Raw genomic sequence first — 16,844 nt, 5'->3', positions numbered from 1 at the left:
ACCAAGTATGCATTGCATTCACTTGTGTGTGTGAAAAGCCGTAGATATTATGTGATTGGGCTGGCACGCAAAGGCAGTGCCTTTAAGGTTTATTGGCGCTCTGTACTTCTCCCTACGTCCGTGTACCACTCCGTACGGCGTTCTAAAAAGTCATACATTTTACTTTTTGAAACCGATACCGATCATTTCCAATATTACATTTTAAAGCATTTATCGGCCGATAACATCGGCAGTCCGATATTATCGGACATCTCTAGTTAAAATAAAACCTGCCATGTTTTAATGAATACTTGGTATTTTCTGAGGTGGGACTTGGTGAAAAAAGTGTTATGTACTGAGATGGGAAGGAGGCGACAACCAAGGCAGAACTGCGGTTTCACAAGGTTTATTGAAACCTTTGATGATTACGTGGCGTGTGTATGCTACTCTAAGTGAATAAATGTGGACTATGTGTAATATTAATAATGTAAATGTTACCAGGGGTTGTTGTCTGTGAGTGTTGGTTGTATCCTTCGTCGAATCAAGAGGAGCAAGGCGAAAAGGCAGTTCGTGGACAGGCAAGAGGTTGAGGGCAGGAGCGAGGCAGCGTGGTCTGGATCCGAGCAGGGAGGTCGTGGATCAAGGAAGGCAGTCAGGAATCTGGATGGATGTCGAGTGACAAGTCACGATCACGGAAGAGAGGGAAGTCACTTTGGAAGACACAAGGGACATGAACCAGGGAGACACGGAGAGAGAGAGAGCAAAACAAAGGCGAGTAAAGCACGGTAAAGGGAATGCCAGACGTGATGCTTACTGGAAGGTTAGCGACATTCTGGCAAAGGTTCCTCGGGTCCACTGGTCTTTAAGCCGCTCCCCCTTGTCAAGTCCAGGTGCGCTGATCAGTGATTGTCTGCACACTTGTTGCTGTGTGGGCGTGACATCCCTTAATTCATCGTTATAATTCCTTCTGATATCTTCTGTTATCTTATATTAAGTTGTATAATGACAATTATCAATCTGTCCAGGCGTGAGCTAAAAACACGAACCTATAATCTAAATACTGACCAATGACGCGTACATTAATATTGTGCTTTTTAGTTTTAATGCGCATGGACAGAGAAAAACATAAACAGAAAAATAAACCACGTGTTTTTATGGTTGAAAAAACTCCATTGCAACACAGAGAAATGTCTATATCATACAGGTAAGCATATACAATTTCCTAATACAGTATACAATGTATTATTTGTTTGCCATTCACAAGTTGCAGCAGTAGTTGTTGCATAACAAAAGTGCAGAATGTAACATTCCCTGTAGAACAGATGTCAGCTGTGCAGATGTGCATGCTGCTATTATTAGCAGCTGGAGCTGTGGAGGGAGGAGGGCTCTGTGTGTGTGTGTGAGTGTATCTATTTATATGCGTAAACCAGTTGTTGTGAAGGTAGCAGGTTCTGCAATCAGCAGCGTATGTCATGACTAGAACAAGGCAACAAATGAATAAACAATACAATCTTTTAAGTCAAAACAAAAAGCACATTCAATTAAAACGTGTTGTTTGCTGTGACTTAAAAAAAAAAAAAAATCTGCATTTTTATCCAAATTTGAAAAACGGGCTTGACACAAATCGCGTTGGTAGTTATTTTGCATCCTGCTGCAAACAAGACACCTCTTTTTGTGTGTGTTTGTGTCAGATGAAGGCGCCCACGGGGGATTGGAGGACTCAGTCATTCTTCAGGAACTTGTGCCCTACTTGAGGTATGCAATCAGTCACCACTTCTGTGCGATATTTATATCCTTTTCTTATGACACACGTCAGATCGAATCTCTTCTAAATACGGTACGAGGCATGTCAGGGGAAAAAAACTCAAGGCTGATGATGACACAGATGAGGGTTTTTTTTCCCAAGGGATGATTCACGCTTGATATCAATATTTGATGCTTCCCTTTGCACAAAGCTATCAACTGTGATGAGGACTTTTTTTTCTCTCTGCCTACTTTTGCTGTTATTTGTCAGTCATTTCACTATAAATAGGCAAACATTAACATCCGCTTCAATTTAATCATGACACTGTTGAGATATGAGATCGTTGATCGTGTCGGTGGAGCCTTACAAAAATGGATTGAGTATTGGAAGAATAATTGGTTTGAATATTTTCAGAAGGGAGGTTTGTACTATAACTATTTGATGAATTGGTTTTAACTTCAATCCTTGCTAAGGTGACATGATTATTATTACAGAAGGTATTCATGGAATCATAATTCTGTAGCCTGGAACAGATGGGCCACCATAACCAGACTGCTCACCATTGTTTGGCCATGTTGGGATAAAACAAAGTTAATCTGGTGAAAAACAGTATGCACAACAGTATGAGAATGAACAAACGTGTGTCCATGACAAGGATAATCCACGTGGCGAGTGTATCATGCTATCTTTATCGCCGGGCCAGAGGATAAAGACGGTGACAGGCGATGAGGAACAATGCAGAGCAGCTTATCTGCGGGGCCATAAGGAGGAGGGATGGATAGATGACGTGTCGCTTTGCTTCTGTGTGCTGATGCCACGCCCCGGACTATCTGGGATATTGCATAAAACGGCTTAGAAAAGCTTAAATACGTCAATCGGTGTCATTTAGCTGCAGTTTTCCACATTTAATTATCAAAATGAGGGACTTCGGGTTGAGCATGGACAGTGCAGGGCGTGCTTAGTGGGAGATAGGTGTGAACTTTTTTAATGTTTATTGGCACTTTTGCTAACTCCAGCCGTCAACGACATCATACTTTTCACCAACCTGTCCAATGAGGCTTCTTTGAGGATTGCGCCTGTGAATTCCGCGATGTCTGGCCGAGGAAAATCCGACAAGCCAGGTGGGTAAAGTGTCTTGCCCAAGGACACAACAGCAGTGATTAGGATGGCAGAAGCGGGGATCGAACCTGGAACCCTCTAGTTGCTGGCACGGCCGCTCTACCAACCGAGCTTTCCACCCCGGTGGTCAAAGTATTTGGCCACCTGCCTTGACTCACATATGAACTTGAAGTGCCATCCCATTTCTAACCCATAGGGTTCACTATGACCTTTTGCAGCTATTACAGCTTCAACTCTTCTGGGAAGGCTGTCCACAAGGTTGCGGAGTGTGTTTATAGGAATTTTCCACCATTCTTCCAAAAGCGCATTGGTGAGGTCACACACTGATGTTGGTGGAGAAGGCCTGGCTCTCAGTCTCCGTTCTAATTCATCCCAAAGGTGTTCTTTCGGGTTCAGGTCAGGACTCTGTGCAGGCCAGTCAAGTTCATCCACACCAGACTCTGTCATCCATGTCTTTATGGACCTTGCTTTGTGCACTGGTGCACAGTCATGTTGGAAGAGGAAGGGGCCCGCTCCAAACTGTTCCCACAAGGCTGGGAGCATGGAATTATAATAAATAAATGATAAATGGGTTGTACTTGTATAGCGCTTTTCTACCTTCAAGGTACTCAAAGCGCTTTGACACTACTTCCGCATTTACCCATTCACACACACATTCACACACTGATGGAGGGAGCTGCCATGCAAGGCGCTAACCAGCACCCATCAGGAGCAAGGGTGAAGTGTCTTGCTCAGGACACAACGGACATGACGAGGTTGGTACTAGGTGGGGATTGAACCAGGGACCCTCGGGTTGCGCACGGCCACTCTCCCACTGCGCCACGCAGTGGGAATGTTTTGGTATCCTGGAGCATTCAAAGTTCCTTTCGCTGGAACTAAGGGGCCAAGCCCAACTCCTGAAAAACAACCCCACTCCATAATTCCTCCTCTGACAAATTTCACACTCAACACAATGCAGTCCGAAATGTAGCATTCTCCTGGCAACCTCCAAACCCAGACTGGTCCATCAGATTGCCAGATGGAAAAGTGGGATTCATCGCTCCAGAGAAGCTCCACTGCTCTAAAGTCCAGTGGCGACGTGCTTTACACCACTGCATCCCACGCTTTGCATTGGACTTGGTGATGTATGGCTTACATGCAGCTGCTCAGCCATGAAGCTATCTGCGTACTGTACGTGGGCTAATTGGAAGGTCACATGAAGTTTGGAGCTCTGTAGCAACTGACTGTGCAGAAAGTCTTTGCACTATGCTGACCTCTCTGTCAGTGTACGTGGCCTACCACTTGGTGGCTGACTTGCTGTTGTTCCCAAACTCTTCACTTTTCTTATAACAAAGCCGACAGTTGACTTTGGAATATTTAGGAGAGAGGACATTTCACGACTGGGTTGGTTGCAGAGGTGGCATCCTATGATAGTTCCACGCTGGAAATCACTGAGAGCGGCCCATTCGTTCACAAATGTTTGTAGAAACAGTCTCCATGCCTAAGTGCTTGATTTTCTACACCTGTGGCTGGGCAGAGTGATTAGGACACCTGATTCTCATCATTTGGATGGGTGGCCAAATACTTTTGGCAATATAGTGTATCATGGCCGTCGGCTCAGCCCTTTCTCGGAACAGAAGTCAGAAGACGGTTGAAATGCGAGCCGACATCCTCGACAATCTTGAATTTCTTGTCAGAGGAGAGATAGCGGCTGGTATGGAACCATTCAAGAGCGTTCTCTCGTCACATAAAAACGTGATAATCTGCAGGGCTGCTCGAGGTGGAAGAACATCCGAGTGGTGTGGACTTCCTGAGGGCTTTAAGGGGCCCCCGTAGGACTGAGTTTACCGCTCAGTTCTTGCAGGAGGTGCGGAAACAAGCCCACATTGGACCGTGACCACCGGACCCTGTGCACGAGGCCTAAAGTTGGCCAAACTTCTCGGGCCGCTCGTTATACGAGTGAATTTATTTCAAGTACGGAACCAGATTCTACAAACCCCGTTTCCATATGAGTTGGGAAATTGTGTTGGATGTAAATATAAACGGAATACAATGATTTGCAAATCATTTTCAACCCGTATTCAGTTGAATATGCTACAAAGACAACATATTTGATGTTCAAACTGATAAACATTTTTTTTTGTGCAAATAATCATTAACTTTAGAATTTGATGCCAGCAACACGTGACAAAGAAGTTGGGAAAGGTGGCAATAAATACTGATAAAGTTGAGGAATGCTCATCAAACACTTATTTGGAACATCCCACAGGTGAACAGGCAAATTGGGAACAGGTGGGTGCCATGATTGGGTATAAAAGTAGATTCCCTGAAATGCTCAGTCATTCACAAACAAGGATGGGGCGAGGGTCACTCCTTTGTCAACAAATGTGTGAACAAATTATTGAACAGTTTAAGAAAAACCTTTCTCAACCAGCTATTGCAAGGAATTTAGGGATTTCACCATCTACGGTCCGTAATATCATCAAAGGGTTCAGAGAATCTGGAGAAATCACTGCACGTAAGCAGCTAAGCCCGTGACCTTCCATCCCTCAGGCTGTACTGCATCAATAAGCGACATCAGTGTGTAAAGGATATCACCACATGGACTCAGGAACACTTCAGAAACCCACTGGCAGTAACTACAGTTGGTTGCTACATCTGTAAGTGCAAGTTAAAACTCTCCTATGCAAGGCGAAAACCGTTCATCAACAACACCCAGAAACGCCGTCAGCTTCGCTGGGCCTGAGCTCATCTAAGATGGACTGATACAAAGTGGAAAAGTGTTCTGTGGTCTGACGAGTCCACATTTCAAACTGTTTTTGGAAACTGGACGTTGTGTCCTCCGGACCAAAGAGGACAATAACCATCCGGATTGTTATAGGCGCAAAGTTGAAAAGCCAGCATCTGTGATGGTATGGGGGTGTATTAGTGCCCAAGACATGGGTAACTTACACATCTGTGAAGGCGCCATTAATGCTGAAAGGTACATACAGGTTTTGGAGCAACATATGTTGCGATCCAAGCAACGTTACCATGGACGCCCCTGCTTATTTCAGCAAGACAATGCCAAGCCACGTGTTACATCAACATGGCTTCATAGTAAAAGAGTGCGGGTACTAGACTGGCCTGCCTGTAGTCCAGACCTGTCTCCCATTGAATATGTGTGGCGCATTATGAAGCCTAAAATACCACAACGGAGACCCCTGGACTGTTGAACAACTTAAGCTGTACATCAAGCAAGAATGGGAAATAATTCCACCCGAGAAGCTTAAAAAATGTGTCTCCTCAGTTCCCAAACGTTTACTGAGTGTTGTTAAAAGGAAAGGCCATGTAACACAGTGGTGAACATGCCCTTTTCCAACTTCTTTGGCACGTGTTGCTGGCATCAAATTCTAAAGTTAATGATTATTTGCAAAAAAAAAATGTTTATCAGTTTGAACATCAAATATGTTGTCTTTGTAGCATATTCAACTGAATATGGGTTGAAAATGATTTGCAAATCATTGTATTCCGTTTATATTTACATCTAACACAATTTCCCAACTCATATGGAAATGGGGTTTGTACGATGGGCGGGTGAAGCTTCTCCTCTATCCTATATGGGCTAGAAGATTTTCCCAGCTTCACTCCAACCGTAGCTCGGAAATGAGCCGCCGTACTGCAGTGAAGAGAAGGCTGCATTCATGTCCCAACGCGAGCTTTGGTCTCGTGCGGATCACTTTATCCAACGGCCAGATTCGATGATCAAAAGAGGGCGGCGGACTTTGTGGACTAAAAATTTAAATGGGTGTTGCCCCAGATTCGATCTAGGAGGCATGCTAGCTGGAGGACTACAAATCCCAGAAGCGTGAGATAACTTTGTCTTTCTTATTGTCTTCTACCTTATTCAGAGGGTATGGTTCCTGTCTTCTGTCAATATTTTTTGTATTATCTTATTGACTAATTTGTCACTTGTATATCATCTTCTCTATATTCGATTAAAGGAATAGGTTTTGATAGTAAGCTGTAATTAAATTTGTTTATTTGCTTACCAAATGTCACATTTGTTTGTCAGTGGTTGTTTTTTGTGGGGAGGACATATTGTGCTCACCGTGTTTAGTGGGATGCTTCTCCAAGAGTTTTGGGGGTGGGGGCCACTGTTTTATTTTTTTATTTGTTTTATTTTTACCACACACTTGCATTTCTATATACCGTATATTTGATGTTTGCATCTTTTTGCTATATGACCCAGCCTCATCTAACAGCGACGTCCGGCGGGTGTGTCGTTAGGTTTGCCAGTTTTAATTGCAAAGGGCATAATAATCCTATAAAATGAAGTGGGCGGGAAAAAAGGAAGCAAAACATTTGATTTGTATTGTATTTCTGTTACCTGTGTGTCAAAAAATGTCAATAAACAAATGTTTAAAAACATATATAATTTAGTGGGAAATCTGTAGGCAACATGACCTAGTGAAATAGTAAGTTGTGGACAGGGCTGTGAAGTGTGGAGGGTATAAGTTGGGATGTTCTCCCGAGGCCCCAAGCACAGTGGGGGCTTCTGTAAAGTTTGAAGATTTTTTTCTGCCATTTTATGTAATATGTCATAAATATTAATACAAAATCAATATAACTTTATCTTCTATCCATACATATTAGTGAGCAATATGTAGTATTTAGGGATGTCCGATAATGGCTTTTCGCCGATATCCGATATTCCGATATTGTCCAACTCTTTAATTACCGATACCGATATTAACCGATACCGATATCAACCGATAAATACAGTCGTGGAATTAACACATTATTATGCCTAATTTGGACAACCAGGTATGGTGAAGATAAGGTACTTTAAAAAAAATAAAAAAATAAAATAAGATAAATAAATTAAAACATTTTCTTGAATAAAAAAGAAAGTAAAACAATATATAAAAAAAGTTACATAGAAACTAGTAATTAATGAAAATTAGTAAAATAAACTGTTAAAGGTTAGTACTATTAGTGGACCAGCAGCACGCACAATCATGTGTGCTTACGGACTGTATCCCTTGCAGACTGTATTGATATATATTGATATATAATGTAGGAACCAGAATATTAATAACAAAGAAACAACCCTTTTTTGTGAAAAAGTGTGAATGAGTGCAAATGGGAGAGGGAGGTTTTTTTGGTTGGTGTACTAATTGTAAGTGTATCTTGTGTTTTTTATGTTGATTTAATAATAAAAAAAATTTTTTTTAAAAACAACCGATGCCGATAATAAAAAAAAAACGATACCGATAATTTCCGATATTACACTTTAACGCATTTATCGGCCGACAATATCGGCAGGCCGATATTATCGGACATCTCTAGTAGTATTTATTATTATTTTTTGTTTTTCATAACAAGGTAATTATGGGATAAATACAAAAAAGTATCCTACCCTGTCTAGTCTATAAATCAAATATGCATCCAATGCGACTGGCGTTGCATACATATTTGAACGTTCAGACTCTGAAGGTTCTGGTCGCTTCATCAGTTCATTCATCATCGAAAGGTGAGAAACGACGACATTCTTCGCCAAAACAGACGGGCGTGAAAGTAAATACTGGATGAAGGAAAGAAAACCGTCAGTTGCAAAAAGTTGTTGTGGCATACAACCCTTGGAAAATATCATGGACTCACTAGTCTTGGAGGATGTTCATTCACTTGTTTAGTTTTGTAGAAAAAAAAGCATTTAACAGACTTGACACAAAACTAAAGTAATTTCAAATGTAATTTCTGGCCTACTGAAATGCGATTTTCTTGTTTAAACGGGGATAGCAGGTCCATACTATGTGTCATACTTGACAATTTCGCGATATTGCCATATTTTTGCCGAAAGGATTTAGTAGAGAACATCGACGATAAAGTTCGCAACTTTTGGTCGCTGATAAAAAAGCCTTGCCTGTACCGGAAGTAGCAGACAAGTAGCGTGACGTCACAGGTTGTGGAGCTCCTCACATCCGCACATTGTTTACAATCATGGCCACCAGCAGCGAGAGCGATTCGGACCTAGAAAGCAACGATTTCCCCATTAATTTGAGCGAGGATGAAAGATTCGTGGATGAGGAAAGTGAGAGTGAATGACTAGAGGGCAGTGGGAGCGATTCAGATAGGGAAGATGCTGTGAGAGGCGGGTGGGACCTGATATTCAGCTGGTTGTGTTGTGGCTAATAGACATATATATACTCTATTAGCCACAACACAACCAGGCTTATATTTAATATGCCACAAATTAATCCCGCATAACAGACACCTCCCCCCTCCCGTCCATATAACCCGCCAATATAACTCAAACACCTGCACAACACTCAATCCCACAGCCCAAAGTACCGTTCACCTCCCCAAAGTTCATACAGCACATATATTTCCCCAAAGTCCCCAAAGTTACGTAGGTGACATGCACATAGCGGCACGCACGTACGGGCAAGCGATCAAATGTTTGGAAGCCGTAGCTGCATGCGTACCCACGGTACCGCGTCTGCGCATCCAACTCAAAGTCCTCCTGGTAAGAGTCTCTGTTGTCCCAGTTCTCCACAGGCCAATGGTAAAGCTTGACTGTCATCTTTCGGGAATGTAAACAATGAAACACCGGCTGTGTTTGTGTTGCTGCAGTCGGCCGCAATACACCGCTTCCCATCTACAGCTTTCTTCTTTGCTGTCTCCATTGTTCATTGAACAAATTGCAAAAGATTCACCAACACAGATGTCCAGAATACTGTGGAATTTTGCGATGAAAACAGACGACTTAATAGCTGGCCACCATGCTGTCCCAAAATGTCCTCTACAATCCGTGACGTCACGCGCAGCGTCATCATACCGAGACGTTTTCAGCAGGATATTTCGCGCAAAATTTAAAATTGCACTTTAGTAAGCTAACCCGGCCATATTGGCATGTGTTGCAATGTTAAGATTTCATCATTGATATATAAACTATCAGACTGCGTGGTTGGTAGTAGTGGGTTTCAGTAGGCCTTTAAGACTCAGTAAAAGAAATGAGGAAAATACATTGTGGTCGTCAGTTAACTGTTTTCATTTCAGATAAAGCAGAGTAAAAAGTATGGAATCGGCCAATTCTGAGGAAAAAAAACTATGGAATCATGAAAAGCCAACCTAAAACAAACAACACACCAGTAGTACTTTTGCACCACCTCTGGCTTTTATAAGAGCTTGCAGTCTCTGAGGCATGGACTTAACGAGTGACAAACAGAATTCTTGCTCCAACTTTCTCTGATTGCTGATCAGCTTTGCAGGTTGGAGTCTTGTCATCCACCATTTTCTTCTATTTCCTCTGATTGCTGATCAGCTTTGCAGGTTGGAGTCTTGTCATCCACCATTTTCTTCTATTTCCACCACACAATTTACATTGGATTGAGATGCCTACTTTTTGCAGGCCATGACATTGACCTCAAGTCTTCAGTTTTTGCTCTAAAGATGCATTATCATCGTCCCCAAACCTCTTTTTGACTGATGGAATAAGAAATTTGTCCAACTTATGCATGTATAGAAGATGTAATGATGTCCCCAGTGCCATGACCTGCCACGCAGCCTCATATCATCAATGACTGCTAATGTTCTTCAGGCAGTCGTCTTCAGAAATCTCATTGGAAGGACACCCAACAAAAGTTCCAACATCATCACTTTGCTCAGTGGAGATTTGCGATTCATCACTGAATATGACTTTAATGCAGTCATCCATAGTCCACCATAGCTTTTTCTTTGCCCTTAGGAACCTTGTTTTTTTCTGTTTAAATGTTAATGACCGCTTTCTTTTAGCTTTTCTGTATTGAAATCCCATTTCCTTTAGAGGGTTTCTTACAGTTCGGTTACAGACGATGACTTCATTTGTTTTGCTGCGCATTTTCTGTTTTCAAGACATATTGATTTAAGTTTTCAGTCTTGATGCTTTCCTTGGTTTACCACTATGTTGGCCTTTTACAAACATCCCATGTTAGAATGGACTGGAACTTGATGGATGGAATGGTGTGGCTCAGTTGGTAGAGCGGCCGTGCTAGCAACTTGAGGGTTCCAGGTATGAGTCCAGCTTCCGTCAACCCTGTTGTGTCCTTGGGCAAGACACTCCACCTCCCTTGTTTCAGGTGCCACTCACACGGGTGTACAACTGTTTGGTGGTGGTGGTGGGAGGGGAAAATTGTCAGCCACGCTTCCTTAAGCCTGACCCTGGGCAGCTGTGGCTACAAATGTAGCTTAGCACCATCAATGTGTGAATGTGGAGTAAATGAATGATGGGTTCTCAGTTCTCTGCAGCGCTTAGTGTAGAAAAGCTGTATAAATGTAATACATTTATTTATTGTCATTTCACTTAAAAGGTAAAACAAAATATGTTTTACAGTACAACCTGTTGTACTTGGTCCAGATGTTAAACACAGCTGACTGAACAATCAACAGCTTTTGCAACATTGAGTGATGATTTACCTTCTTGAAGAAGCTTGATAACCCTCTCCTTTGTTTCAATTGGCATCACTCGAGTTGGAGCCATGATTCATGTCAATCCACCTGCTGCAACAGCTCTCCAAGTTCTGAACACTCTTTTAACTACAGACTACGAACAGATTAGGTGTTACCTTTGGAAATGAAAATGTACAGGGTAACTTCATATTTGTTTTCACTCTGCTTGATCTAAAAAATAAAACTTACTGACTACAACAATTTAAATGATCGATTTCATTTCCTAAAGCCAGAGAGTTGCCATTTCAAATGACCATAGTTGTGTGTCTGGCATTCTCATGTCCCTCTGGGTTTGTTTTCTGTTCCCCGCACCTGTTCTCCATTTCTCTCTCACAGTGTGGTGGCTGGCAGGGCACACCTGAACCTAATTAGTGGGGCCACCATTTAACTACTGGGGCAGCATGTTGGCACCGTAGCTTTGTTTTTCCTACAAAGTTTCCACAGTTGCAGTATTTTCCCACAGGATAGAGTCCTGTCTGTCCCCAGCTACTCTCCCGTTATCCAGGTCTGCCCAGTTTACTCCTAGCTTTGCCCAGCGCCCTATCTTTGTCAATACGTGGACTGTGAGGGTTTTGTTTTCCCGAGATGCAAGTAAAGCTGGATCGGACATGGCGTGAGGGTAAGGACATCTTTATTTTAACACTAACAAAAGGAATAAACAAAAAGCGTGCACAAGGGCGGAAGTACAAACTTGGCTAATGAAAACAAATCTAGCACAAAGGCAAAAACTGAACGTGAAACTAAAATCCCTAACTGGCATTAATAACGAAAACTTACTTGACAGAGCAGGAATGTATGGCATGGAACACGTGATCAATGGCGTAACAGGGGTAGTATGGATAATGTCACCAGGACGATCAACAGAAAAAGACAGGCTTAAATAACAGTGACATGATTAGTGACAGGTGCGCAAGTGCAAAACGTGAAACAGGTGCGTGACATGAGGACAGGTGAAAACTAATGGGTTGTCATGGAAACAAAACAAGAGTGCACAAAGGGTCCAAAAACCAAACCGAACACAACCAAAACAAAACATGGTCACACAGACATGACAGTCTTATGTGTTAGGTTTGTTTCCTATTCTTTTGGTGTGCTTGTTTACGCCCCCATCGCATTTTGTTGACTGATCTTTGATAGCCCTCACAATAAAGATGAAGATTTATTGCTTGCAAAATATTCCGTTTGTGCATTTTTTGGGATCCACACTACCAGACGTAACTGTCCTGTCTGCTAACTGCTTTTTCTACTAAAAAAACAACTGAATGAACATCCTCCAAGTCTGGTGATTCCATAATTTTGTCAGTGGTTGTAGATAGAAGTCACATTTTTTTCTTGGTAACATGACTTAAACAATCCGAATTGGGCATCATACTCTGCAGTTTTTTTCCAGTTCAGTTAAATTTCAGTTTATTTCGATACAATGTAATGCATCACATATTTCCAGTTGTTTCATCACAGCACGTCCGAAAAGGAGTAGGAAGAGGCAGAGCTTATTTAATCCTACCCCTTTCCATGTCATAGCAGTGTCCTCTCATTTTTGGGTTTTATGTTTGTAACAGAACAGTGAATAAATAATAAATGAATAGATTTACCATAAGTAAGTAAATAATATCAAATACATAAATAAGCATTATCATTTTTTTTTTTAAATGGTCCAAGATGTTTATCAACATTGTTCTTTGTACTTGCCATTCTATAATTTAATTCCACATACTGATATACTAAAGGTCTTAAGTGTTGTACGTGCATACACAAATAGCGAAAGTGAAACTGCTTCTATCAGGACATGATCTCGAGAAATTAATCCAAGCCTTTATCTCGTCTCGTCTAGACTACTGCAGTGCCCTGTACGTAGGCATTAGCCAGGCCTCCCTCGCCCGCCTGCAGCTCGTGCAGAACTCTGCTGCTCGTCTGCTAACACAGACCCGCAGACGTGAGCACATCACCCCTATATTAGCGTCCCTTCACTGGCTCCCTGTGCGTTACCGAATCAATTTTAAACTCTTTCTATTTGTTTTTAAATGTCTAAACAACCTCGCTCCAACATATCTCTCTGACCTCCTTCAGCCTTACTGCCCCACCCGATCCCTAAGATCAGCCGTTCAGCTGCTACTGATGGTCCCTGACACAAGGCTGAAGCTTAGAGGTGACAGAGCTTTCGCCGCTGCTGCTCCCAAGCTCTGGAACGACCTACCACTGAGTGTTAGACAGGCCTCCTCTCTTCCTGTTTTTAAATCTCTCTTAAAAACATATTTTTATTCCATGGCTTTATATCCATCCTGCAATGTCGCCCCATAATACACCTGCTGTGAACCTGTTTTTATGTTCTATTTATTTTAGTTATTTATTTTTTATCGTGCTCTGTTTGTGTTGTGTTGTGTTTGCTCGGTTCTCGTATTATCTTTTAACCTGCCCATTGTACAGCACTTTGGCTACCCCTGTGGTAAATTTCAAATGTGCTTTACAAATAAAGTTGATTTGATTTGATTTGACATGTTTTAAATCTCAGGTTATATTTCTCTTTTGTTGAGAATAATGGTTGTACATTCTTGGCTAGCAGGTTATAGTTTACATCATTTTAGATGTTTGCAAATGCACCAAGGCATTGAATTTCAATATTTGTGATTCAATAAATAAAGTGTTTATGTTCACTATATCCAACATGATGTATTATTATAACTGATCTTTTTTGTCACACAGTTAGTGAAATGAAGCACACATTTGTAGTTGTTTCCCATATTTCTACACAATACCTCAAATATAGTGTGAACAGACATGTTCACAAGTCATTTTATTTTAAAAGTCCAAGTCACTTGACTTCGACTTCTGCATGAGTCCAAGTCAAGTCTCGAGTCTCAAATGGCCGAAATGTAACTTTTCTCATCAGATGCTCTCTGAGCTAATATTGCGTTGCTATACTGTATTTATTGGATTAAAAGTATGTACTGTACTATCCATCCCTTCTACCACCTGTCCCTTTTGGGGTAGCGGGGGGGTACTGGAGGCTATCTCAGCTGCATTCGGGCGGAAGGCGTGGTACTATATTACATATTAAAGTTATCTATGAATTGATTACCGTAATCATTTGATTGTCTGCCTCAATTGTATTTTATTTTTAGCATTTAAGCAGAACAAAACATGCCTGTGCTTAGATTAGTTAGCTAGCAGGTTAGCATGTCAGCTTACTATATCTTCCTGGGTAACAAGTTAGTATTTGTGCCAAAGTGTAGTTAGTTCATGTTAACACAACTTTTATTTCACTTGAGTTTAGAAAATTGCGAGGGTTACTGCTGCGGTGGACGCATGATCACGTGTGTCGCCTTTGGTTTTGCTAACGCGTCTGCACTCTGCAAATACGTTTGGCACAATTGTGCGCTAAACTCAGATAGATATTCCCCAACAGCCAATTTTGTCATTTAAGTGCGGGGAAAGCCTCCTTCATTATTCGTTCAGCAGCAGCGACAAGGGCTGCATTCAGCGAGAGGCTAAGTTTCACTTTCACCTAACAAAGTGACTCACTGGCCTTTCCTTCTGCGTTGTGAGGTGCCAGACGCAGCTTGAAGTTGTTGAGTCAGTCAGCATGTCTGTGTGCAGTCTTTAAAACCAAATTTAAACCAATTTTAAATGGAGCTGCCATGGTCAATGTTGGTTTGAAATCTGGCTACATGCATGCGTTAGGTTGCGTGTAAGACCAAGGCAGAAGAACCAGTTCTGCCTGCCATGTTTCATATTGCTGGGCAACAAATTGGAAAAACTGAAATTAACTAAATTATGAAATGGATAATGACATGAACATTGTTCACGACACACAAGTCTTTGACAGCAAATCGAAAGTCAAGTCATGAGTCTTTGTTTGTGCGACTCGAGTCCGAGTCTCAGACTCAAGTCCCCATCTCTGGTGGGAATGTACATTACTTCTACCGCTCTGACAATCGTCCTTCCTTTCTTTCCTTTGGTTCAGTTCACTCCTTGTAATCAACGATGAACTTCCTCTGAGTCCAAGACACGAGCAAGCCAAGCGGCTCCTGGAGCGAGCACGTCTCAAGGCTCGCTCCAACCAGGTTAAAGGTGACCGCCCCTGCAGAAGATCCAGTTCTGACCACAGATCCACTGTGTAAGTGGGCTGATAGCTGGCCCTAGCATGATCGATACCGCACATAAAGATACGTACAGATTTGATGATGCATGGTAATGAAGTCAACGGTTTATTTCTTGCAGTAAAAAGCAGCAAGTGGAATCTCACAATCCGGCATCGGTGCAGAAATGTATTCAAGCCAAAGACGATCTGGCATGTCAGAGCACGTCTGGTGCCCTCCTTGTCCCTGACCAAAAAGACACTTCCCCTGGAGATCAGGCAGGTCGATCCAGGCGGTATGGCTGCTCACCCACACGGGTACGTTTTGAGGATGAATCAGAGAAAGAAGCTGAGTCGCGCTACTTGGACAGAGTGAAACAGCGCGGTAGACCCAAATCCAAGACTCGGAACAGCAATACAGACTCTAGCAGTAGTGGTTCGGAGAGGAGCAGGAGCCACAGGAGTGTCTCTATGCCTCCGTTACAGAAGCAAGACATGGGTGTGAGTGTTGATACCACTACAGTCATTAAAGAAATTATTGTGCTGGTGAAGAAATGTGAGGCGTGTGGTTCTGTCATGAGGGAACCTCAGCCGGTCTCCTCACTCCCAGATCCACAGACGACTGAGTCCCAGCATACTGGATATCTTGAAGACACAAAGGGTAAAACGGTTCCTTGCTGGGTGCCTCCCTCCAAACCGGAAGTCATCGCCCGTCCTAAAGCTCCTCTAACCGTAACATTTGCAGGAGCTTTTGTTCTTGGGGAGAGTAAAAGCAGCATCGGTTGGAAATCTTCAGGGTTTGGGAAGCTGAGGAGAAGGAGCAGGAAAGGAGAAAGTCGACTGGAGTCCGGCGGCCATGGGCCTTATGGTCCGTCGTGGGCTCAGAGGCGGAACTCCAATCCCAGGAATAGAGTCAACTTGAGCAGAGCTGTTTCCTTCGCTCCAGACAGCCCCGTCACTCTGGAACCACGCTTGCTGGGGGCCTCTGTTGGATTGAGAGAAACACCTACTCTGCCTATAAAGTCAGCTCTCAAGTCAAGCTCAAGGAACCGTTCTGCTGCGGGTCTGATGACCTCAAATCAGGGGGGTGAAGTCGGGCATCAGCATTCAGTCCTCTTAGACCCACCAGAGATGAGAACGGAGTTACTTGCATCTTCACCACAAGGGGCCCTTGCGACAAGCAATCCAGCGCCCTGTATAAGACCCTCCACGCTCAGGTACTCCCCGGCTCTGCCAGCTGCTGATGCCTGGGATGACCCGCTGGATGGAGTTGGTGAGATTCAAGATTGTTTATTGTCATATGCACAGTTAAACAGACAGTTTGCCGTACAATGGAAATCTTACTTTGCTAGTCCACCCTTCAACAAGTCACACGGTACTTAGCTAAAAATAAAAAATAAAAATAAAAATGTATATACAAGGCACAGTAAGTAACATAACATTATTGCACATTCTGATTGACAGTCAACAGTATAAATA

General features: G+C 42.6%; 1 protein-coding gene and 1 long non-coding RNA gene across 2 annotated transcripts in view; one reads left to right on the top strand and one right to left on the bottom strand.

Moving 5' to 3' along the window:
* LOC133575375 (uncharacterized) overlaps nt 1-16,844 on the bottom strand; it is a 47,420-nt gene that overhangs the window by 2,635 nt on the left and 27,941 nt on the right. Inside the window, exons 4-5 of the long non-coding RNA XR_012049344.1 lie at nt 794-903; nt 478-689 (exon numbers count right to left, since the gene is read on the bottom strand). This is a non-coding gene — a long non-coding RNA (uncharacterized lncRNA). The remainder of the gene's footprint in view (nt 1-477; nt 690-793; nt 904-16,844) is intronic.
* Nucleotides 1-16,844, top strand: part of LOC133575373 (uncharacterized) — a 42,858-nt gene that overhangs the window by 6,868 nt on the left and 19,146 nt on the right. Inside the window, exons 3-5 of the mRNA XM_061928058.2 lie at nt 1,671-1,734; nt 15,252-15,404; nt 15,509-16,638. Of these exons, the coding sequence (XP_061784042.2) occupies nt 1,671-1,734; nt 15,252-15,404; nt 15,509-16,638 (1,347 nt within the window). The remainder of the gene's footprint in view (nt 1-1,670; nt 1,735-15,251; nt 15,405-15,508; nt 16,639-16,844) is intronic.

This window comes from Nerophis lumbriciformis, linkage group LG35 (assembly GCF_033978685.3).
Source record: "Nerophis lumbriciformis linkage group LG35, RoL_Nlum_v2.1, whole genome shotgun sequence".
NCBI lineage: Eukaryota > Metazoa > Chordata > Actinopteri > Syngnathiformes > Syngnathidae > Nerophis > Nerophis lumbriciformis.
This window is presented reverse-complemented; position numbering and strand designations above follow the sequence as displayed.